Source organism: Brassica rapa, chromosome A09 (assembly GCF_000309985.2).
Source record: "Brassica rapa cultivar Chiifu-401-42 chromosome A09, CAAS_Brap_v3.01, whole genome shotgun sequence".
Classification (NCBI taxonomy): Eukaryota; Viridiplantae; Streptophyta; class Magnoliopsida; order Brassicales; family Brassicaceae; genus Brassica; species Brassica rapa.
The window spans coordinates 13961413-13984620 of record NC_024803.2 but is presented as its reverse complement, the minus strand read 5'-3'; the positions used below and the strand labels follow the sequence as shown (position 1 = coordinate 13984620).

The 23208-nt window shown below is 33.1% G+C and overlaps 2 protein-coding genes across 2 annotated transcripts; both read right to left on the bottom strand.

The window, feature by feature from the left end:
- Window positions 1-10034: 10034 nt before the first annotated feature.
- LOC103839649 (peptidyl-prolyl cis-trans isomerase FKBP13, chloroplastic) lies at window positions 10035-11360 on the bottom strand. Its single transcript, XM_009116149.2, has 5 exons — window positions 10961-11360; window positions 10796-10888; window positions 10641-10701; window positions 10344-10412; window positions 10035-10235 (listed from the first exon to the last, which is right to left on the bottom strand). The coding sequence occupies exons 1-5, from the start codon at window positions 11294-11296 to the stop codon at window positions 10171-10173; spliced, it is 624 nt and encodes a 207-aa protein (XP_009114397.1). The 5' UTR covers window positions 11297-11360; the 3' UTR covers window positions 10035-10170.
- A 247-nt stretch (window positions 11361-11607) lies between these two features.
- LOC103839650 (GDSL esterase/lipase At5g45670) lies at window positions 11608-14219 on the bottom strand. Its single transcript, XM_009116150.3, has 5 exons — window positions 13487-14219; window positions 13253-13377; window positions 12512-12757; window positions 12127-12382; window positions 11608-12038 (listed from the first exon to the last, which is right to left on the bottom strand). Exons 1-5 carry the CDS (start codon window positions 13719-13721, stop codon window positions 11815-11817), a joined length of 1086 nt encoding a protein of 361 aa, XP_009114398.1. The 5' UTR covers window positions 13722-14219; the 3' UTR covers window positions 11608-11814.
- Between the last annotated feature and the right edge of the window lie 8989 nt (window positions 14220-23208).

Sequence of the window (23208 nt, the reverse complement as noted above, 5' to 3'; positions counted from 1 at the left end):
ATTCAATGCAAAGTTGCAAACAACGCTTATTAAATCGTCGGAGAAATCAGATGGCTTAACGGCGGCAACGAAACGCTATTCTGGCGATGGTCCAGAGGTTTAATCCTCATCGAAAACAAGCGAAGTTTACATATTCTCATTAGTCGATGAAGACCAATGTTTTTTAAAACCGGACCTACCTGATGGTTGAACTAGGTTCGATCATGAACCGGTTACATAGCCGGGTTGGATCTATTAATTGGTTCGACTATGAATCAGTCACGTAGCAGAATTGGATCTCAAAATTATTAAACTGATAAAAATTATTAAAACTATCAAAAAAACTAATAACCATCCATATGAACATAAAACTAGTTTATATGGATGATGTTTTATATTTTAAATTTATTTATATTTTAATTGTGTATCATACTTACTAAAATTACTTTTAAATTTATTTGCTAGAAATATATTAAACCAGATTATTAGACTAAGTTTGATACGGTCGAACCATATTGAACCATGATCCAAAAATTATTCGGTTCAACTTCCGGTCTGGTTTTAAAAACACTGACGAAGACATAAAGATCATCGATCCCGGAAAATTTTAACGACACTGGAGATATTTTCTTACGACGGCGCACCGTTAGTTGGTTCCGGCAAAGGTATTCGTTACCAGGAACGGAGTAGTGCTTACATTGAAATATTGTTTAAATATTTGTCTAATGTTAAAAACTTAAAAACTTAATAGCCTAGTGGACATGTATTCTTATGTCACTCTTTTACCAAGGTTCGACTCCCCTAGGTCACATTTACAAAAAGATCACATAGTTACGTTATATGATCGATGGAACAGCTTATGAAGTTCTTTACAATCAAAAGTGGTTGTTCGAATCAAGCTGAATTTAGATGGGATAGTGAATAAATTCAAAGTTCGTCTTGTGGTCAAGGACTCAAGGGGTTTAATCAAGAAGAAATCATTGACTGTCTAGAAACTGAAAGTTTCAGCAAGAAAACTGCAAATCTTACGTTAACACATTACACATCCCTGATATTCAGTTTGCTAAGAATTTCATTTGTCAACGTATGAATTTTACTATCTATCAGACGTGGTCTTCTGAAAAGAATTATGTGTTACCTAAGAGGTACAAGTTCACTTGGGATATCTATCACGAAGTCTTCATCTCTATTGTTTCTAAATAGTCCATAACCTCTCTGCCCGTTCCTCCTTTAAGGCAGCTAAAGCACAAACTTTAGACCACATAAATTTTTTAAAAAAATTTGGGCCACATCTTAAATTTTGTGTACATGCAAGCTTTTTTCATTTGTTTGAGTTGATATTAATACCAAAACTGCATGATCTTCCTTCATTTTTACAAGTTTTCATTTCATTTTGTAATGTTATAGCTACCAAAATGACATTAAAAGGAAATTTAACTTATTTGACAAACAAAAGAAATTTTTCCCAGCCGTGATTTTTAAAATACTTTGATCATTTTGATGGACACACATAATTTTGTCTTTGAGACGATGTTTTAAAGGAGACAAAAAAATTCTATAAATGTCACATTTTCTTCAAATGCTTTAAGCCACCTAATGGTTTGGGACGGCACTGTCTCTACTGGTGGCAGTTTCAACAAAACCTATTACTGTTTGTCTTCTCAACGGTAAATAGAACCAATCTCAATCCTCTCAAATCTTTATGTACTAATGATAAGTTTTCCAACTGTCAAGTGAAGATAGTGTGAATTCTGCTATATATGATTCTAAAGCAGCTTACTATAGTGTATTCATAATTGTATTAATCAAAAGTATCATTCAGAAATCATTATGTTTTTGCTTTCTTATCATCCACGGCTTCGCCGTTAAAAAGAGTTAGAGGATGATCATCGCATTGTTTGCTTATAACAACTACAATATACTAGCCGCAAATCAGTATTTTGCTTCTTTTTTTTAGAGCTAATCAGTATTTTGTTTTCAATAAAGAAAATCATATTGTTTGACTAATATAATTTACACGACCATATCTTAAAAGTTGAACCAAAACTCATTAATTATTGATATGACACGATCACACGAAGATATAAAAATAAACATTGGAAAATTTTACTAGTTGAACCAAATTTCAAGCAGTTAATAACATACGATTGAAGACATATTGAAGATAGATAAACAACACATTTATATCAGCGACAAAAACAGGATAGCCATACTCCTCCACCATCTGCTTCCTTCTGAATCTTATCTAATTTCTTCTTAATTCGATCTTCATCAAATCCATCTCCCTTCACAATTAGTGTGACGCTTCCCTCGTCAGAATTTACGAAATTAACTCCTAACAAAACAAAGAAACATTTGTAACAATTGTTTGAATTGGTTGGCTAGCGTGTTTTCATTTCATGGTAATTAGTAAAATGGTGGAAGCTACGAAAATGGTAATGACTTTGCGTACTCACGTAAACAAACTGAGTATAGAACAGTTTTTTGTATTTTTTTTTTTTTGCTAACAAATTTTTTGTATTTTTTTACACATTCGATTTAAACATAATATTCTTGACCATATTTTTAACGTGAATACCTAAATTTTTAAGACTCCACAGTGGCATTTACGTGTTGCGTATTATTGCATTCATCTACAAAAAAGACTCCACAGAAAACCATATGTTAGACGTAATTTAATAAAAACTCGTATATCTCTAGTGAATGATTTATTTTGCGTAGTATAACCATTGAATTGTGTTGGTACCTTTACAACGAGCGATAGATCGTACTGCGTCATGTCTAGTCTTTTCTCCAATATATCCAAGGTTAAATTCAACTTCCTTCTTCTGCAAACAATGAAATTAAATGAAAAGGTTTTAATAATTCATCATATAAGCCCTAGCTTCTTCGTTCAGTATGTATAATTAATTTTATATATCTTTTGTTCTGCATGGTTCTTACAAAAAAAATAGCCATTGTTACTGAAAATTGTATAAAGTTGGGAAGTTAAGAGTGATGATATATAATGTGAACTGCTCATCAACCTATAATTATATATTATTATAAGAACATTTTGGATATTTCTAATTACATAGTTGCTGGAGGTGGGTTATACCCTCCAAAATCTGGTCTATAATACTGTCCAGAAAAGTTAACTGAGGACCCATCATCATAAAAATTGATGAAGATCTAGTCTATTTCTCTTAGTCAATATATTGTTTCAAGGTCTTGGTTAAACTTTGGTCAAGGTCTTGATTAAAACATTGCTCAAGATCTTGTTGAATGGTATTGAATGGTGACAATGGTCATTAATGTGGTAATTTAGTTTTACTTAATGACCATAAATTTTGTTCATCCCTCTGTTTCAATACGTAGGTAATTAAGTCAACGGTGTTAATATCAAAAAAATTATTACATTTGAAAACAATATTTAATATATAATTTTAACCAATAATAAAAAAGCATGTATTAAAGAACATGTATTATTTGATTGGTCACACAATATCCAATTAATGTAAAAGTTTCTTTTGATTATGTACACACCTTATATTGTGAAATTTTTTTTTTTCTAAAACTAATTACATAATGAAACAGAGGGAGTATCTTCACCTAGAAATAAAAAAAAGAGGAGAGGCGACGCTAGAAAAGGAAGAGATTCCATGAGAGAAAATAGGCCTGAGCATTTGGAGTCTCAATCGGATTTCAATTTTGTCCAATCGGGTCTTGATATTTTGGGTTTATCAAAATCAATCCATCAGATTATATGAAAGTTCGGTTCGGGACAGGTTCAGGTCGGGATTAGTAAATCTTCAAAGAACTGGTACAACTGATATATTTTTGGATTCGGGTCCCAAACGGTTCTTCATTTTAAAAGTACATGATTTGTACCTACTTTGTGACCAAAACATAAGTGAAATCGATTCTTCGGTTTTAAAGTACTTTATTTGTACCTATTTGGTAACCAAAACATAAGTAAACTCGATTCAAATATAAGAAAAGAACATCAAACGTGATCATTCAAAATCAAACGAAAGGTAAACATAGTTATTGATAGAAACAAAACTAAATAAATGAAAGCATTGCAAACTAAGTTCTCATGAAATGGGAAACATTATTCAATGAAAACAGAACCAAAATCTAAAAATTTCTAGCTTCAACCGTAACCTTCAACCATCAACCTTCATGTAATAGATAATTATTTTAGATGTTCAATAATATTTTAGTGTATTTTAGATACATATTAGGAATTGATATCATGTTTGGTACAAGTTCTTTGTTGGATTTTGAATATTTCGGGTTCTATCGGACATCCATTTAGGTTCGGATTCGGTTTGGATAATATACATAACCCAAAATACCATAAAATAAGATCCATTCGGTATTTATGTCGGGTTCGGATCGGTTTGAGATTCATTTTTATCGGATTGGGTGCGGTTCGAGTTTTTGGGTTCGGTTTATTTATCTAGCTCTAAGAGAAAATGAAAAAATGAGAAAAAGAGAAAAAATCCCATGAGAAAATTATTTTAAATACCATTTCTAAATTCCATCTTGAACGAAATTCTTGAAAAAGGTACAAGAGATCAATACAAGATGGGTCTCATAAGCAGTCAGCCAATCTCCATAACCTCTCCACCAGCATCAGCCTCAACAAAACCCATTACTATTTTTTTTTGTCTTCTCAACGGTAAAGAGAACCAGTCTCAATCATGTGCAACTTCCGCAAAGTTACTTTTTCATTTTATAACAAATTTACTCTTCTCAAATCTCTATGTTGATAAGCTTTCCAACTGTTGAGTGAAGATAGTGTGAACTCTGCTATATATGATTGTAAAGCAGCTTACCATAGTGTATTCAAAGTCGTATAATCAAAAGTATTTTTCAGAAATCATTATGTTTTTGCTTTCTTATCATCCACGGTTTCTCCATTACAAAGAGTTTATTCAAATCCACGGTTTCTTATCTTCTTTTTTTAGAACTAATCAGGATTTTGTTTTCAATAACGAACTTAATTCAAATCAAAGTCAAACAACATGAATCAAACCATAACACTGTTCCCGGTACTGGAGCCTGTTGCGGGCACCAAAGCAGTAGAAACGAAATGACATTCCCGGATAAAGGAATGACATAAGAAGAAGACAGGTGCAAGACATGAAGCCCATTGTCAGACGGTGAACCTTCGGAACCACCGGGAGACGAGAAGAAAGGGAGCCTCCTTGAGTTTCTTCTCACCAAAGGCTCAAAGGAGAGTAAGGAGACAAAAATTTCAGATGAGTGGAATAATTTATAAGGAAAGTAACTTATAACAACTGAAGTTACACTCCTTCCCATCAAAATGACGCAGTGGCAGTAAACTGTAGATTTATATCAAATCTTCAATCAAATCAACATTTAAAGACAAGAGAACAAAAAGTCAAGCATGGTCTTAAAACTCCTAAATAACAGACGACCTCCAACACACCGTCCAGCTCAGAATCTGCGTCCAACCTAGACGACGAGACATATCGGTCTTCAGGTCTTCGTGGGGGTGGGGATGGGGCTATTGTTGGAGGCGGATTTCACTTCGATTCAGACTCGATCTAAGAGCTCAACCCAGTGTCACCAAGGCCCCGAAGAAGGTCCCATGAAGATCAAAGGCCCATCTCGAGCTGAGGGGACCCCATATCGAGTTAGCACAATCAAACCAGAGTTGAACTTGAGTCAAAGCATTAAAGACAATCATTAAGACCCCCGATACTTGCTAGTTATAGCACAGCTGTTATGATACACCTTTCAAGACATGAGAGAGAGAAGAAGAACAAGAATAAGGGATACTGAAATCTTCCTAAACTATAATGGTTCTTTAAGTCTTCCCAAAGTTCTTTCCTCTCCGACCCAAGATTCTTTGCGTAGACCACAGTGTAGAAAAACATGTCTGCGCATCCATTGATCTCCACTGAAACTGTGATCAACTGATCACTTTTATAAAAAGGAGTAATTCTCACTTCAGGTCTCCACACCAGCCAAATTCGACCTAAAGGATTATAGTCATAGTTAGACATCATAGACCAGCCTGGAAAAACTGAATCTGATATCCTCTCACTGCTACCTTCCTTCACTCTTGTTTCCAACACAGCACCAAATAAGAAATCTTGGTTCTGTACCCACTTCTTCATTACGGAATGTTTGATTTTCTTGTTGAATCCTCTTACATTCCAGAAGAACCCCGACATCAATAATGCTTGCCACTGATCCTATCTTATATGAGATACTAAATATGGAGGAACACTCTCTACATGCCACTGATCCTATCTTATCGCAAGGTATGAGAGATTTTCAGACTGTAGCTGTTCATTGCACTCTGTCTGATCTTGCTTGCCATGGGCCATTGTATACATGGACAAACAAAAGAGCAGAAGGTGTTATATCAAAGAAGTTGGATAGAGTGTTGATCAATGATCATTGGCTCAGATTATTTCAGCAATCATATAATGTGTTTGAAGGAGGAGGGTGCTCAGACCATTTACGGTGCAGATTTCATCTAAGGCCAGAAGTTAATCGGCCAAAGAGGCCGTTTAAATTTGTGAATGCTATCGCAAAGCTGGAGGGGTTTAAGCCAATGATAGAGAAGTTCTGGCAGCAAACAGATCCGATCCACATGTCTACGTCTTCCCTCTTCAGATTCTCAAAGAAGTTGAAGGCTCTTAAGCCAGAGATTCGGGTTTTAGCAAAAGAGAAAATGGGCAATTTATCTCTGAAAGCTGTAGAGGCTTATGATGATTTATGCACCAAACAGGAGGAGAATTTGAGGAACCCGTCTCAGCAGAATCTGGACAGAGAAAACAGAGCTTTCACGCGTTGGGAGCATGTCGCTACGTTAGAGGAGGGGTTTCTAAAGCAGAAATCAAAACTCCATTGGCTGAACGTGGGAGACAACAACAATAAGACGTTCCATCGAGCAGCAACACTTCGAGAGATTAGTAACTCCATCAAAGAATTACACTGCAGAGATGGCCGGGTTGTTCAGCAATCAGAAGATATAAAGACAGAAGCTGAGGGTTTTTTTCGAGAATTTCTTCAACATAAACCAGTGGACTTTGAGGATATTGAGATGAGCAGTCTGCAAACTCTCTTACCCTACAGATGCTCTGCTGCGGAACAGACAGAACTGCTGAAAGAGGTAACACCAGAACAGATACAGAAGGTCTTATTTTGTATGCCTAATGATAAGTCACCTGGTCCAGACGGATATACAGTTGAATTCTTTAAGTCAGCATGGTCAGTCATTGGGTCAGAGTTCATCATCGCGGTCCAATCTTTCTTTGTGAAGGGTTTTCTACCTAAAGGAATTAACTCTACAATCTTGGCTTTGATACCTAAGACAACAGTGGCCAGAGAGATGAAAGACTACCGTCCAATCTCTTGCTGCAATGTTCTCTACAAAGTCATCTCAAAGATAATTGCTAACAGGCTCAAGGCTACTCTCCCAGAGTTCATTGCTCTGAACCAGTCTGCATTTGTGAAAGGTAGGCTGCTAATTGAGAACCTTCTTCTTGCGACTGAACTCGTCAAGGACTATCATAAGGACACAATTTCCTCTAGGTGTGCTTTGAAGATAGACATATCCAAAGCTTTTGACTCAGTACAATGGAGTTTTCTGCTTAAAACATTGGAAGCAATGGATTTTCCTGCAACATTTATTCACTGGATATCTCTCTGCATCACTACTCCTTCGTTTTCTGTCCAAGTGAATGGGGAGCTAGCTGGATATTTTCAGAGTGAGAGGGGTTTACGGCAAGGATGCGCCTTATCTCCGTATTTGTTCGTTATCTGCATGAATGTGTTGTCTAAACTTCTAGACAAAGGCGCAGCAGATCGTCACCTTGGCTATCACCCGCAGTGTAAGAACCTTGGACTTACTCATTTAAGTTTCGCGGATGACATCATGGTTTTCACAGATGGAAGAGTTAGATCAATAGAAAGTATTGTCGAGGTTTTTAACTACTTTGGTAAAGTCTCTGGACTGAAGATAAGTATGGAAAAAACGACAATCTATTATGCTGGGATCTCGGGTGACTCGCTTCATCATCTTGAGCAGCAGTTTGAGTTTGCTTCTGGCAAGCTGCCGGTGCGATACTTGGGCCTACCTCTGTTGTCTAAGCGAATGGGAAAGTCTGATTATAATGTTCTGATTGAGAAAATCAGGAAACGTATTAGCCTTTGGACGAATAGATTTCTCTCCATGGCGGGGCGGCTGCAACTCATAAGATCTGTGCTCCTAAGTATTGTTAATTTCTGGATGGCTGGTTTCTTGCTACCAGGAGAATGTATTAAGGAGATTAATGGTATTTGCTCAGCGTTTCTATGGTCAGGTCCTGCCTTAAACACTAGGAAGGCAAAGATTGCTTGGGAAATAGTCACTCGGGATAAACGCGCAGGTGGTTTAGGGCTTCGATCTTTGAAAGAAGTTAATAATGTTTGTTGTTTGAAGTTGGTATGGCGCATTGTCTCAGGCAAACCTTCTCTCTGGACCAAGTGGATTCAAACCTACTTGATAAAGCGAGGCAACTTCTGGTCTATCAATGACGCTACCACAGCTGGTTCCTGGATGTGGAGGAAAATATTAAAGCACCGAGATAAGGCAAAAGAGTTACAAAGGATGAAAGTTGGAGATGGAAGCACAACCTCTTTCTGGTTTGATTCATGGTCGCCTATGGGTAGACTACATGATCTTCTTGGACCTCGAGGATGTATTGAGATGGGCATTCCAGCTAACTCAACAGTCTGTAAGGTCATGACCAGTAGGAGACGGCGGCGACATCGCATAGATGTATTTAATGAAGTTGAAACTCTCATTGATGCGCAAAGGGGGAAGATGACATTGGTGCAGGATCAGACTCTCTGGAAACAGGGCACTGATAAGTTCAAATCTATTTTTGTGACAAAGTTCACATGGGAGCTAACACGAAAGCATGAGGCACCAGTCACATGGTGGAAGGTGATATGGTTCCAACACTGCACTCCGAAGTATGCTTTCTTACATTGGGTTGCAATTCATAATAGGCTGTCCACAGGAGATAGAATGCTTGCTTGGAATGCAAGTGTGAATCCATCTTGCATATTATGTCATGACCCTTTGGAGACTCGGGATCACCTGTTTTTCGAGTGTGCTTACTCATCTGAGGTTTGGTCGCTTCTTATGTATAGTCTGCTCCAAGGGAGGTACACTACAAAATGGTCGGAACTGGTGGACCTGAGTATGGAGACAAATCAAGGTTTTCTTATAAAGTACACTATCCAAGCAACAATATATTCGTTTTGGAAAGAAAGAAACGAAAGGAGACATGGGGCTACTCCCATTGCAGCAGTAGCGCTTGCAAGAATGGTGGATCGCCAAGTTCGGAATAGATGCTCAGCTTTTCGCCAACAAGGGAACTACAAATTTGCAGCGGCGCTCTCTTTGTGGTTTGCCACAAGATAACACATATGATTTTTTTTTTTAGAAGATTTGTAGTATTTTTTTATTCTTTAAAAAACTGATGCACTAGTTGTAAAAAGGTATTTTCTTTTGAATAAATTTAATATATATTCAAAAAAAAAAATCTTCCTAAACAAATCTATACTTTTAATATATTCATATTCTCTTGTTCTTCGATACTATATGTATTCCATAATTGTATTATATTCACATTATCAATCAAATACACATTTCTCATACGTAACCACCAATACATATGCTTTCCTAGATTTCTTCTTCTATACGTAATAATAATATAGAATTGTGTACTCTGTTTCAGAGTGGATTTTGAGATCTATTAGAAATCATTGGAGCAAAATTCAAAATTATGAGTTTACATCATTTTGAAAGAAAAAAATGAGGGTTATTATCGAAGATACCCAAATAAAATAATGAAAATTTGCTCCGTTCCCCTAATAGTGTGTAACGAACAATACAAGTTCGCATGTCCTGCGTAATGCGTAAAGCTGTGTTGACTGTTGAGGTATGTTTTTTTTTTTTACTTGGACGTCTGTTGGTGTGTTTGTTTAATGGATAAAGTTTAATTTATTTTATTTTATTTCATTTCTTGAAAAAGGGCTTGGATAAAGCATATATGAACGAAACAACTTTGAAAAAGAGCCAGAAAATATTCACTTGATTACAAATAGAGTATATTTTTGTTTCTATAAAGAAGATGGTGGCTCAGCAAAGACAAAGAAAAGCAGAAAGCTCTCTCAAGCTTTACCTATGAACTCAATGTCAAAGAGAAGAACAGAAGCTGGTGGAATGAGACATGAGCCTGCGAAAAGCAGGGTTTAGGTATAATATAACATTAATTATTTAATTATCAACAACTAACATAAGATTTCGTGTAGTAATTAAGGAAGGTCTTCAGTTTACTGTTTACCTCCTTTGCAACCTGCGCCTCGATCACCATACGCGAGTTCTGGAGGAATCTTTAATGTTCGTTTCCCTCCTGAAGTAATAAACCAAAATAAAAACTTAGTCAGTCAATGATGAAAGCATAACAATGTTTTTGTATATTACAACTAAACTCGATTTTTGGCTGTTTAATTATAGGTCCAGTGATTCAATTAGCCATAACTCGACCGTTCTAAGATTACTATCAAGCAGTTTCACGTATGCAATAAAAAATTTGTGTTCAATCCTTCAAGTATCCCACGTGAACAGATATTGACTTTACCAGTAAGCATAGCAGGAACTCCATCAGAGCCAATGATTCCCTGGTCCCAACCTTTAATCACCTGTAATATATATGTCCACAATTGATTCAGTTTATGTGTTTCTGAACTTCACATAATATTAAAGTTATAATCCAAACATTATTTCCTTAATTACCTCACCAACACCTATTCGGAAAGTTAGAGGCTTTCCCCGATTATAGCTACTATCAAACACTTTCCCATTCTCCAACTTCCCAACATAATGTGCCTACATGCGATATATTCAATATCCATCTAACATCATAAAGTAATGGTAAAACTAATTTGAGATATAATTTACCTTGATTAGCTGCCCTTTAACAGCTGCAGGACCATATCCAACTACCTTATCACAAAAGGCAAGACCAGAAGGAGAAACAGAGAATTCACAAGAACTTGTTTCAGCCAATGCTGAAACGTTATCAACAAGACCAATACAGAAACCAAAACCAATAATTGCTTCTCTTCTACCACAAGAAGCTGGTTGAACAAAACTTAACTCATGATCAGAGATTTTTTGCTTGCTTCTCAAGTTAATAGCCTCTGCTTTGTTTAAGCTGCTGCTCACAAAACTTCTGCATTTTCTTTGCTCACTTGGTGGAGAACAAGTGCCAACAGAAAATCCTAAGGAGCTCATTATCTTCTCTATCCAGAAAATTTTCTGAAGGAGATAATAAATGGTTAGTGTAAGAATGGCATCTTTGGAATATCAGTCATCCTTGCTGGCAAACAAAAGAACCACACAAAAATTGGGTTTATCTTCAGCCCATTTTCAACATTCGAGGCCCAATATGAACACAATACAGAAGAGTTTTAGATTTCATATTCTAGACTACTGTCTTGACTCTTGATGATTCAAAACGAGACTAAAATTGTCCACTCTTGTTTCTTCTTGGTTTAACCTTCTTACGTTTTAACATATAGGGCAAAAAACTAATACCTTTGAAATGAAAGAATCAAATGCATAAAAGTTTTTAAAAGAGGTAAACACAGTGACTCATAATCATTACATAAACACTTATAACATCAAACACAACACAAACGAAATTAGACATCACCTCTTCTTCATGAGTCCAAACTGAGTTAACACTTAAGAACTACCGAAACACTTATACAAGCAAAACAACAGGTTTCTCTCTTTCTCCCACTCTCTACTTAGAGAGTTGCTAGCTGCTGAATATCATAAGGATGAGCATCAGAAGCAGCTTCCCGCCTAAAAGATCTTCTTCCAATAATAATATTGGCAGCTTCACCAGGATGAAACGCGTCCCAAAACACATACTCATTCCTATTCAAACATGGAGCTTGACCAGGAAGACAAGTTATCTGACCATTGTTCCTCCCAACTCCACAACATCCTGCATTTGTCACTCTAAACCCTGCCAAAAAAAAAAAGTATATAAAAAAAAAAAATCAAATATTTGAGAAAAAATATCATGAAAGAGTTTTGAAGACTGGGTGCTATACCGTAGCGACCAGGGTTTGTAACAATGTCTTGGAAGATGCCGTATGCGTTGATGTAAGTGAACTTGGCGTCTGGTGTGTTCTGGTTAAAGTGGTCGACTATAGTTACGAGCTTGCTGTTGAAGAGTCTGTTCGCGGAGTTGATCCTCTCGTCACATGTTTTTCCATCTCTACTGTTCTGAGCTAGCTCGTTTGGGCTGCAACCGATGGCTCCAACTCCTATTAACGCAAACTTCCTGGCTCCATTGTTATACAATATCTTCTCCACCAGAAACAAACATCAAAAACTTCAGTCTCACTCTAATAGTAAAAACTACCAAAACAGAGTATAACTAAAGAAACAGAGCAAAAACAGAGGAGTTTTAAAAGAAGCAGAGAATATACTGACCCGGAGTTGTTCGGTGTAACGGGCAATGAGATCGTCACCAAAGGAGTCAGGCGTGAACTGGTTACCGGTAGAGTAAAAAGTGGGCATGAAGTAGTTGTTGAGGTAATCGTTACTGCCTAATCCAATAGAGTAAATGCATTTGCTGAGGTAACTCGAGGCTTGGTTCTGATCACCGAGTATGTTCACTACTTGTGACACAGTGTTCACGTGATTTGCTACTTGACCTGCAAATGCTATTCTACCTCCCTAAAGAAGAAAAACAAATAGCTTTTTGAGAAACTCTAGAACAAGATGCTTAGGAAACTAACTATGGACATATTTAGCCTAATCCTAACCAGAGATCTTAAACGGTTGAACGGAAATTGTTGTAGAGCCGATTGGTTTATATTTTGCTGAACAAATTGAACCAAACCCAAACAAAAGTAATATAATATAACTAAACCGAACCAAATATGCTAAAACAGATTTTTTTTTTTTTTTGAACACATCTAAAACAGATCTTTTATATACATCTCGACGACTACTAAACATAGATGATAGTGAATCTTATTTATTTACAAATTTTTAAAGTATATTTTGAAGTTCTTTTTATCAGAAACAAAACTAAATCAAGACCTTATAAGTTATAACCAAATTAAACCGGACCAAAATTCTATAAAGAGAAATAACGGATCTGAAACAGTCCGGTCTGAACGAGTCCAAATTACCGAATGGCTAATCTCTAAGTGAACTAGTTAGTACCAATTGTCTGCCGGTTTCTTCTCGGATTCCGGCAGCAGCAGAAGCATAGTTAACTCCACGGAGGATGTCTTCTCCTCTCGCGGCGGCATACGGTGTAATGTAGTTGTCGAACCCCAAGAGCTCAGCTATTTTTTATTTTCAATATTACGATAAAGGAAACATAGCACTTTAGTTTCTTGTTTCAAGGAAAAAAACAGAGGAAAAGCAAGTAAAATGTAGTTAGTTAAGACTTACTGATAACATCCACTGTAGTTTTGCCGTTGCTAAACCGACCGGTTGGACCGAGAGAGAAATCAATACCGTAAGGAAAGTAATTTGCTCTAGCCAGTGAGTTAAGCTGATTATTGTTGCCATTATCGACCAAAGAGTCGCCAAATATGAAGTAACACGGTGCAATTGGATCACTAGCAACCATGTTAATGGCTATAGATACCATAATCAACATCATCATAAAACACATTTTCGCCATCTCTCTTTAAGAACCAGATTACGAAAAGGGATATGGTTTGGGAATATGAAGAACGTAAAATGGGTTTATATAATATAGTTTGAAGAATATGGGAGGACGAGAAAATTATAATATAAAGTTTTTAACGGTTGAAGATGAATTAAATGTTCACGCGGCGAGGATGCGTGGATGTGTAAATGTAAAAGTAAATGCATGTGTGTTTATGGGTGTGATTGGTAGTTATAGCTGAGCTTAGAGTAATAAAAAGTAGAAGAAATGTGAGTAAAAATTGTAGAGTAAGAAAGTGGAAACCAGCTCAACGCTTTTCCTCTACCAAAACTGTAAGGAACACATATGTTTTTTCTTTTAATGTTTTGCTTTGGAAATCGAGATGTTGAGTTTTACTAAAGTACCAAAGCTCGAAAAAGTTAAGCTTGTCTCGAGATGAAACCTGAAGAAACTTATCTTCAGCCAACACTCGGATTATTCTCAAATGACATAATTATTCTCCTATTCTATTTTTCTTTTAGTAGTATAATTCATGTAACTTTAAAGACTAGACAAGGGCATTCATGCTAAACTTGTTTGACTTATTTGTAGCACAATGCATGTGGAAAATGCAAAATGATGAATCCTTTAAATGAAGTTGGCATATTGTAACAAACATGACGACATGAAATGAAGGGTCCCAAAAAAAAAATGAAGGGTCCACACTATGCATTACATGATCCCCTCTCTTAACATATACTCAAATCGAATGGCTGAGATCAATCTGCTTGGTCAATGATGAAGAATGAAGTTGAAGCTTTGCCATGTCTTAGAGCATCTCCAATGTATTACCCATTTTTTATTCCAAAATGGTGCAACACCAAAATAGAGTAAGATTTTATTCCAATGTATTATTCCATTTTTTACTCCAAAAATAATATTTCTTAAATGATTTCATTTGTATTTTATTAATAATTTCAAATAAAATCTTATACTTATAAAAATTTACCAATTAACCCCAACTATTTTATGTTTACGATAACTAATTAAAATATAAAATTATTTGAATTAAATATTTATTATTAAAAAATACAAGAAATCATTAAAAAAACAACATATACGTGGGTTCAACAATGAGCATTATAATATTTTTTCCACAAATGATCAACTAATGCATTTCGTAATGAAAAATGAGCTTCTTTATCTTTGATATTCCTAAATCGAGCAAGAAAATTTTAAAATCGGACATTTTCATCTTCTGCAATTTCGATACCTGGAGGTGGAGCTTCTCTTCCAAGTTCAATTGGTGCATCGAGTTCACGCTCATCCATACAATATCCAAATGTTCGTGCGTATATTCAAGCTCAACAAATACAAATAATATCAAAGCGAAATGTTGAATCATAAGATCAACAAGCTCTTTCTCAGACTTCTCCGTTTGGGCAATATTTCACCGACCTTATCGGATCCGGAATGGATTTTCCAGATTATTAAATTACTTATTTTATGTTATTTTTATTTTAATTATTTATATTTTCTGTTATTTTATGCATTTATTCAAAATTATTAAATAATCCTTTGTGGAATATACTATTTTCATGTTATTGTATCATTTTAAATATTATTTAAGTAAGAAATAAAAACATTAAAGATTCAAAAGATCATTTCATAAATAAAAAAAATTCAACTTCAAAATGGAGTAATAGGTAAAATTATTCCATAAATGGAGTAACCCTAGCCATTACTCCATTTTGGAGTTGAAAATAGAGTGGGGTTGGAGAAGCTTTTACTCCATAATGATGTTTGGAGTTGAAAATGTAGTAGGTTTGAAGATGCCCTTAGGACGGAGGTACCATTAAATGAAAAATGATGGTTATCACTTAGTATCACTTATCAAGACATGACCTTAAGACCTAAATGTGAGTAGTTGAAACTTGAAAGTAACATAAATTCTCACTTGTTCTATTTTACATATGTTACTTAAACGTAAAATCTACTGGGACCCAATAAAATTGATCATAGCCATATTAAGAATTTTCTGATACAAGCAGCAGCTACACCAAAAGGATTAATAATAAGCCATGGATAACAAGACGAGGGAAAGTGGAAAACAGAAATACAATAAATATTGTACTATACAAATTGATGGACCTTCATCAATAAATTTAGTTATGACAGAGTCCATAATTTAAGCAAACATGTTCCAAAGAAAAAAAAGAAGAAATATTCAGAATAAAAAAACTGAATTTTCAAATCTATTCCACCGCTCACCAACAACATGGTTGTTGTATTTATGAACTCTTGTACAAACACTATAGAGTCAAGATTCCAGCAACGAAAGCCTTAAAACACATATAATTTCAGTCATTTTATCAATAAAATACTCACTATGAATGGAGAGATTTAACCAATCAAATAAAATGTTGGATACCTACAGTTGCTCTAGGATGTCAACAGGCTTGTGTTTTTCAAAGATTCTTCTCGTGATCTTGTCCTTTTCAATACTAATAAATAGGCTTAGATTGATGAAATCATTATGATGCAATGGGGAACAAACATCACGTTTCTACTCAACGAATCTCTTAAACTCATATAACGATTAACGAACAAACAAACCGAGTTACTTGCCTATGAATCTCTTAAACAGATATATATAGAACGAACAAACCGAGTCTCTATAGTTCTCTTAACTTAACTAGCGAAACAAGTAATGAACAAAATGGATCCTAGAGGATTTCAGCTATAATGCCTACGTTCATACATCATGCCGAAATAGTCACGTTAGATGTATATACCAAAGTTGGAAGCAACTCAGGAAGGCTAACGACTAAACGCAGCTTACGTGTATAATCTAACTAATGTTTATAAGAGAAAAGGGCGTACGTGAAAACTCTGTTATTTGTAGCCAGTACCGGTCCGGAGTAGTATGGTGCCTAAAGCGCAGTAACAAAATAATGCCCCTAACAATTTCATCAAAAACACTCATAAATTGATCTTCTATATTAATAAAACAACGATTCTTTGGTGTTCTTCTGCATTTAACAGATTATTTGATAATGTCATTGGTTTCAGATTACTCTAGTTCATCTTATATTCACCTAACTGTTTTTTTCCAGCAACACTTTATATAAATGCAAAAATTAGAATAATTTACTTTTAGTGAAAAACAGAACAAGACATGTATTGGTAAATACAACGATCACTTTGAATTCGTTTTAGATTAATTTTTCTTTACTGAATCCTTGTTGAAGTAGGAGAGAGTGGAAGAGATAGTATTAGAACCCAACAATAAACCTCATGTATGTTTTTAGTTTAAAAATACAGACAACAAAAATAATTGGTAGAAAATAGCATAATCAGTAAAACGTAAAGATATATTGACAATAGAAAAAGAGAGTACGGTCGAATTTGTTGGAATTCTGTTACAAATCAGTGTTCTAGCAAAAAAAAAGAAGAGGAAAAAAGATGAATCAATTGTTTTAATAAATGTCATCGATATAGAAAAGGAAATTAGTTGATTTATTTGATTTTATATGACTAATTTAATAGTATCATTTAATGAAAAGAATATATAAAACGGGAAACTAAGACTGGTCAATACGAAATAAAAGATTCTTTCAGTTATTATAAAAAAAAGGAAAAAAGGATGGCAAAAGCGTATATTGAACCGAACATCTCTCATTAGGAATTAAATATCTCAAGCCACTAGACCAAAAAGAACTGATACAAGTTGGCGCCCCTAAAATTTATATGATATTTGGCGCCCAAAGCCCTGGCTTTATGGGCTTTAGCCCAGGGCCGGGTGTTTGTAGCTATAAGCCTATAACTCATCTGAAGAAAGGGTTCTTCAATTTTACAGTAAAAAAGAAAGAAAGAACGGGCCGGGTTCGAGAAGAAAAGTATTTGAGAACCATCAACCATGTCCTTTGCTATATGAAGCAAACTCTTAGATCGTTACTGCCCACTTCAAGACAGTCTTGTAATAACTATCCATCGACCACTTCAGCTTGCACCATCTCCCAAAACTCCCTCAGTGCACCTTTACAATCATTACACAAGCAACAAAACAATCAACTTGTGATCTTTCAGGCTATATATAGAAACAAGAATGGCAGATGATACAACTAATTTCGGCCCATTTTATTATACTATCATCTTCTTTTCAAGCTATTCCTTCGTATTTATGATTTTCCAATCTTATTAGGATATTACCAATTCTCCTATATCGATAGTATTATATCAGTTCCCCCACAAAATTCAACAAAATCCGTAACTGTTCTTTTTCTTAATTTCTATAATAATATAAGAAATTATGAATCATGAAAAATCCATCTGAATACTCAAATCCTGTGTTTTGAATACATGCCATTATATTAATCAACAGTTTGTTCTTTTTGTTAACCTATAACATTTTTTGATTTCACCATACTTCTCAAAAATAAATAACGTGGAAACTTCCAAATTTCAGTTATAAGAAGATGAAGGTTCGCAGATAATAATGAAATTTTGTTGATGATAATCGTTTAAGATGATATCAGACTTTTAATTAAAAAAATTATGAATTAGCATTATTAACTAATATAATATACAGCTATAGATAAAGGCAGAAAACATTACATCCACAATTGAATATGGTTAGATGCACAAACTGAATATGTATAAAAAGTGAAAACAAAAAGGAAATATTATAGTATCAAAGTCAACCTTATATTCTGTTTTATCTTGTCAAGTAAACATTTCAAAGATTCAGTATGTCAATAATTGGACCAATCTAAAGATTTAAACTTTTGGGAAGTCATAACCTAAATTGGGGCATACCTATACCATCCACTATTAACAACTTGGCCCAAAATAAACATACTCGCTTACTCTACCCAGTCTAAATTTAAGCCCCGTTGTTACAAACCTAACACAAGTGTTGGATAACATTTTGATAAACATGTAAAGATTTTGTGTTCTTCTTTGCAGGTGGGTGACATATCGATAATACTAACACAACCACTAATTTGCATTTTATGTTATGATAAATAATGTATTTCAAATGTTTAGATTTAACTACTACACATATACGTTGACCGTGAATACCATTTTGTGTGCAAGTGGAAAGGTCAAACATGATTCTGATTTTTTAAAAGATAGTTTTTAGAAAAGAAAATATAAATTAAGGATTAAATTTTTAGTTTTTGATAATACATATAAATTTATGTCCTAGGATCTTTTAAAAAAATTGAACATATAGAGATGAAACAATTAACTTTTAAATTATATTATTACTTCTATAAATATACCATTAATAATTTTTTGAACCGGGTCTATAAATAATTTGAAGCACACTGTAGAGAGTTTTAATATTTACAGTTCATAATTTTCTGGCAATGGTTATTAGAATGATTTTAAAAAGAGAATAATAGTAGTTGCAAACTAGATCAGCCATACAAAGTGGCGGTTCTTATCATAAGGTCATCCAAAAATCTCTAGCTAACCTCTTCAAAAAGGAATCGTATTATTACATATCAAATTATTACTTTCTGGATATATGAAAAGAGTAATGGATGCTTTTAAGATTGAGATATAAAGGTCTCCCTTGCTTGTTATTTTGACAAACCACACCCAGTGCCGGCTTATTAGGGGGGACAAGCGGTGCGACCGCCCCGAGCCCAAGCCCGTGTCCCCCCGTATAATACTAATTAAAGGGCCCAATTTTTTATAAATTTATATTTTTATATACAAAAAATTATAAATATAATAAATAAAATTGAAAAGAGACCAAATTATTTGATATAAAGATAGTTTTATTTTCATTACAAAATATTACTGATTAAATTTTAAAAATATTTTAAACATTATCTACATATAAATTTTAGAGCGTAAAAAAAAAATATTTTTCGCCCTAGGACCCTTAACACTATTGAGCCGGCCCTGACCACACCCAACACCCATCAAAGACCGCATATACCGCATATTTACGGACTAAACAAGGCAAAAAATACTACGGTCGGGTGATACAGCGGACTTGGAATACAATAAATATTTCAAATTTAAAATGTAGCATTAAAATTTATCCATTTAAGTATTTACTAGACTTTAACCTGTACGGATAAATTTTCATTTTAAAAATACATAATTTTTGATATTTCAAAAATATTTTTAATATATAATTATAATTTAGTATTATATATTGTGTATAATTATTGTTAAATAAACTATCATTGAATATGTTCTGATTATTGAATATGTTTTGTTATTATTATAGTTTTCAAACTTAAAATGATAATATATTAGAATACAATGACCAACCTGATGATTAAAATATTAATATAAGTGTGATTTTAACTTATACAAATTTTAGTGAATTGCATCAAAAGATAAATTTATTAAATGTTTCATTTTTGGCGATTTTGGAAAGTCTTTTATGATAATAATTATCTAAAAATTACAATTAACTGATATTCCTTAAATATAGGTGTATTTTTGTTTTGAAACATATTTAATATATAAAAATAAAAGTTTATATAACAGATAAATGAACACTATTTTAAGAAAACAGATTATATCTGATATTCTATATTAAAATAATTAATGTAAATTATAAAATAAGACATGTTAAACACTAATTAAATGGTTTTATAGTGACTGCTAAACTGTAGATAAAATTAGGACCATAAATTAATAGATTAGATATACCATAAATATCTAATTCTCACATATTGGCTTTGGGCGTCGCTGATAAACCAGTCCTCTAAAAATTAATTTGGGCTTCGGCATAGGGCGCCCATGTCCGTAAAGAGAAGAATCAGTTTAGTGGGGTTTTAAGAGTGATCATTCAAGATTTCTAACTATATTTAATTTTTGAAAAGATAAGTTACACCTAATGTTCAGAAAAAAAAGATAAGTTACAAAAGGACTAATTATTAAAAAATCTTGATTTATTAATACATTTGCAGAACGAGATATATTATATCTAATTATACACGAATTCCAAGTAAAAAAGAATAAAATGCTCGAACATGGGGCGTAAGGATTTGGGACCTATAGCTTGACGGTGTAGGCTTCGGCAAGTCCCTTGTAAAATACAAACATCTCTATATAAGCACTAGATATATCAATTATATTTGTCCAATTAAATAGTTTTTGAAATATAATTAAGATGAAAAATCAAAGGCTACTCTAGCTTGATTGGAAAGTACTAATTAGTAATTAAGAACTAAAATTAAAAAATGCAATGATTGAAATGAGCGAAAATCCTCCAAGTAGTTTTCTTTTGTAATCTTACAGTCCATTTATAAAAATGCAAACTATATATCTTTTAAAATTACTTCATTTGAACAAACTTTTAAAACAAATTGATGATACAAAAAAATGAATTATAATTCCGTATTACAATAATTTATATACATATATTAAGAATAGAACAAAGATTTACACGATAAAATAGTTTCTATAGAGACCAAATATTTTAACCAGTAAAGTTTTTGTCTTTTAATTTGTTTTCCTTCAGAACAAATTCCTTAAACATCAGACTCCATCCGTTTCGATTTAATTATCAATGTAGGGAAAAAATCGTTTTAAAAATAAGTATCGTTTTAGAGTTTTAATGCAAAATTTATTAATAAGATTCTTCACTTTATTTTTCTATTGGTTGAAATATAGTTAGGTGCGTAATTGTGTTTTTATTTTGATAATATACAAAATTATATGTTTTATTAATCTGTGTGCATAAACCTAAAACGAACATTAAAATAAAACGTATGGAGTATTTACTTTCTCTTCAGCTTTTGTTTTTAAATTCTAAGCTATTATTTTGCAACTCCATCCCCTTTAAAACTAAATTCTTAAATTTTGTATCTATTTTCAGCATATTTCATATAACTTGTTAAATCTTTAAAATTTTGGGTTTAAGTTAAATCTTAAATTTATGATAATTTTTGATACACATGCATATACAAATTATTTAAAAAAAATATACACATAAGAGTTATATTGAGAGCTAATTGTTATTTTTTTGGGTAAAAAAGCTAATTGTTACTTGATATTTTTTATTTTTTTTTCTATAAATAAAAAATAAAATTGTAATACAAAACCATATAAAGTATTTTTATTTTGCAGAAAACACTTATGATGACACTTGAAAAGAAATCATGTTACATACACTATTCCCAGCTTTGCGAGAATGTACAAACTCAGTTCAGAATTTATTAGTCATAATAACAAATAATAATAAAAAATCTTATGCTTTGTGGAAAGAAATAGCTGTAAGATTTTGTTTAATCTACTGAAGGTTTGGTAGCTCAACCAAGAAATGATAATAAGATATTGTGACTCTTCGAGATGACAAAAATCAGTAGAGAAAAGAGATGTACAATATTCTAAGGTAAGGACAAATGAGTATGGTCTAATGAAATCTCTGATTCTCCAAGAATAAACGTGCAAACATAAGGTTTTTGTAAAAAAAATATCGTCTACACAAAGAAAAAAAATCTGCGAACTGCCATAAAATAATAAGACATTGTTCGTTTTTGATATTGGATGATTTATCTAGATACACATGTTCATATGATGTTTCTTTGGATAATATTGATCAGTAATTAAATATTATATGTAGATGCAAAATTCTTAACATCTAGAACTTGAGAGGCAAAAAGTAGAATTTACATATAATTTGCATATCAAAATTAAAAGGATTTAAATACAACTTCTATATAATATAAAATAATTAGTTAATATTAATTATTAATCTTATATCTAACTATAATGTTTTTCGTCAAAACTAGAAAATTAGTTTTTTTCGCCAAGATAAAAAATATTGGATTTTCTTGCCAAAAAGTAAATTTAAGTTTTCCACAAAAACTGCAAAATCATGTTATCCGCCGAAACCACAAAAGCAAAGTTTTCCGTCAAAATTACAAAATTGAATTTTTTACAAAAACTGCAAAATTATGTTTTCAGTAAAACTGTAAAATTATGTTTTTCACCAAAACCATATAATCGCCAAAACCATAAAATTGGTTTTCTCACTAAAATTTGAAAAATTAAAAAAATTTCACCAAACCTTCAAATATCAAAAATTTCCATTAAATCATAAAATCGGTTTTACTGCCAAAACCGCAAATCACATTTTCTATCAACCCGCAAAATTAAGTTTTCTAACAAACCCGCAAAATCATAGTTCCATGTCAAAACCATAAAATTATGTTTTCTCACCTATATAAAAAATATGTTTTCCCGTCAAAATCTCCAAAATCACTTTTTTTTGCCAAACCGAAAACTCATGTTTTACGGCTAAAATCAAGTTTTCTGAAAACTTACAAAATCACGTTTCCCACCAAAACTAGAAAATAATTTTTTTTGGTGAAAATCGTAAAATTTTGATTTCCCTTCAAATTGAAGCCATAAAATTGAATTCTTGCCAAAACCTCAAAATTGATTTCTCAACAATTATTTTTTCAGAAATATAGTAGACATATTTATTCAAATACAATAATTAATTAATTATAAATTTATGAATCATGTCTTTTATAGT

Excerpts from the sequence above, each read along its gene's own strand:
- LOC103839650 (XM_009116150.3), bottom strand. The coding sequence starts at position 13,721 with ATGGCGAAAATGTGTTTTATGATGATGTTGATTATGGTATCTATAGCC. Across the intron at positions 12,383-12,511 it reads GTTACACCGAACAACTCCGG|ATATTGTATAACAATGGAGC; the intron begins GTCAGTATATTC and ends CTGGTGGAGAAG. Across the intron at positions 12,039-12,126 it reads TACAAACCCTGGTCGCTACG|GGTTTAGAGTGACAAATGCA; the intron begins GTATAGCACCCA and ends TTTTTTTGGCAG.
- LOC103839649 (XM_009116149.2), bottom strand. The coding sequence starts at position 11,296 with ATGAGCTCCTTAGGATTTTCTGTTGGCACTTGTTCTCCACCAAGTGAG. Across the intron at positions 10,702-10,795 it reads TCCGAATAGGTGTTGGTGAG|GTGATTAAAGGTTGGGACCA; the intron begins GTAATTAAGGAA and ends TATATATTACAG. Across the intron at positions 10,413-10,640 it reads AGTTCCTGCTATGCTTACTG|GAGGGAAACGAACATTAAAG; the intron begins GTAAAGTCAATA and ends TTATTACTTCAG.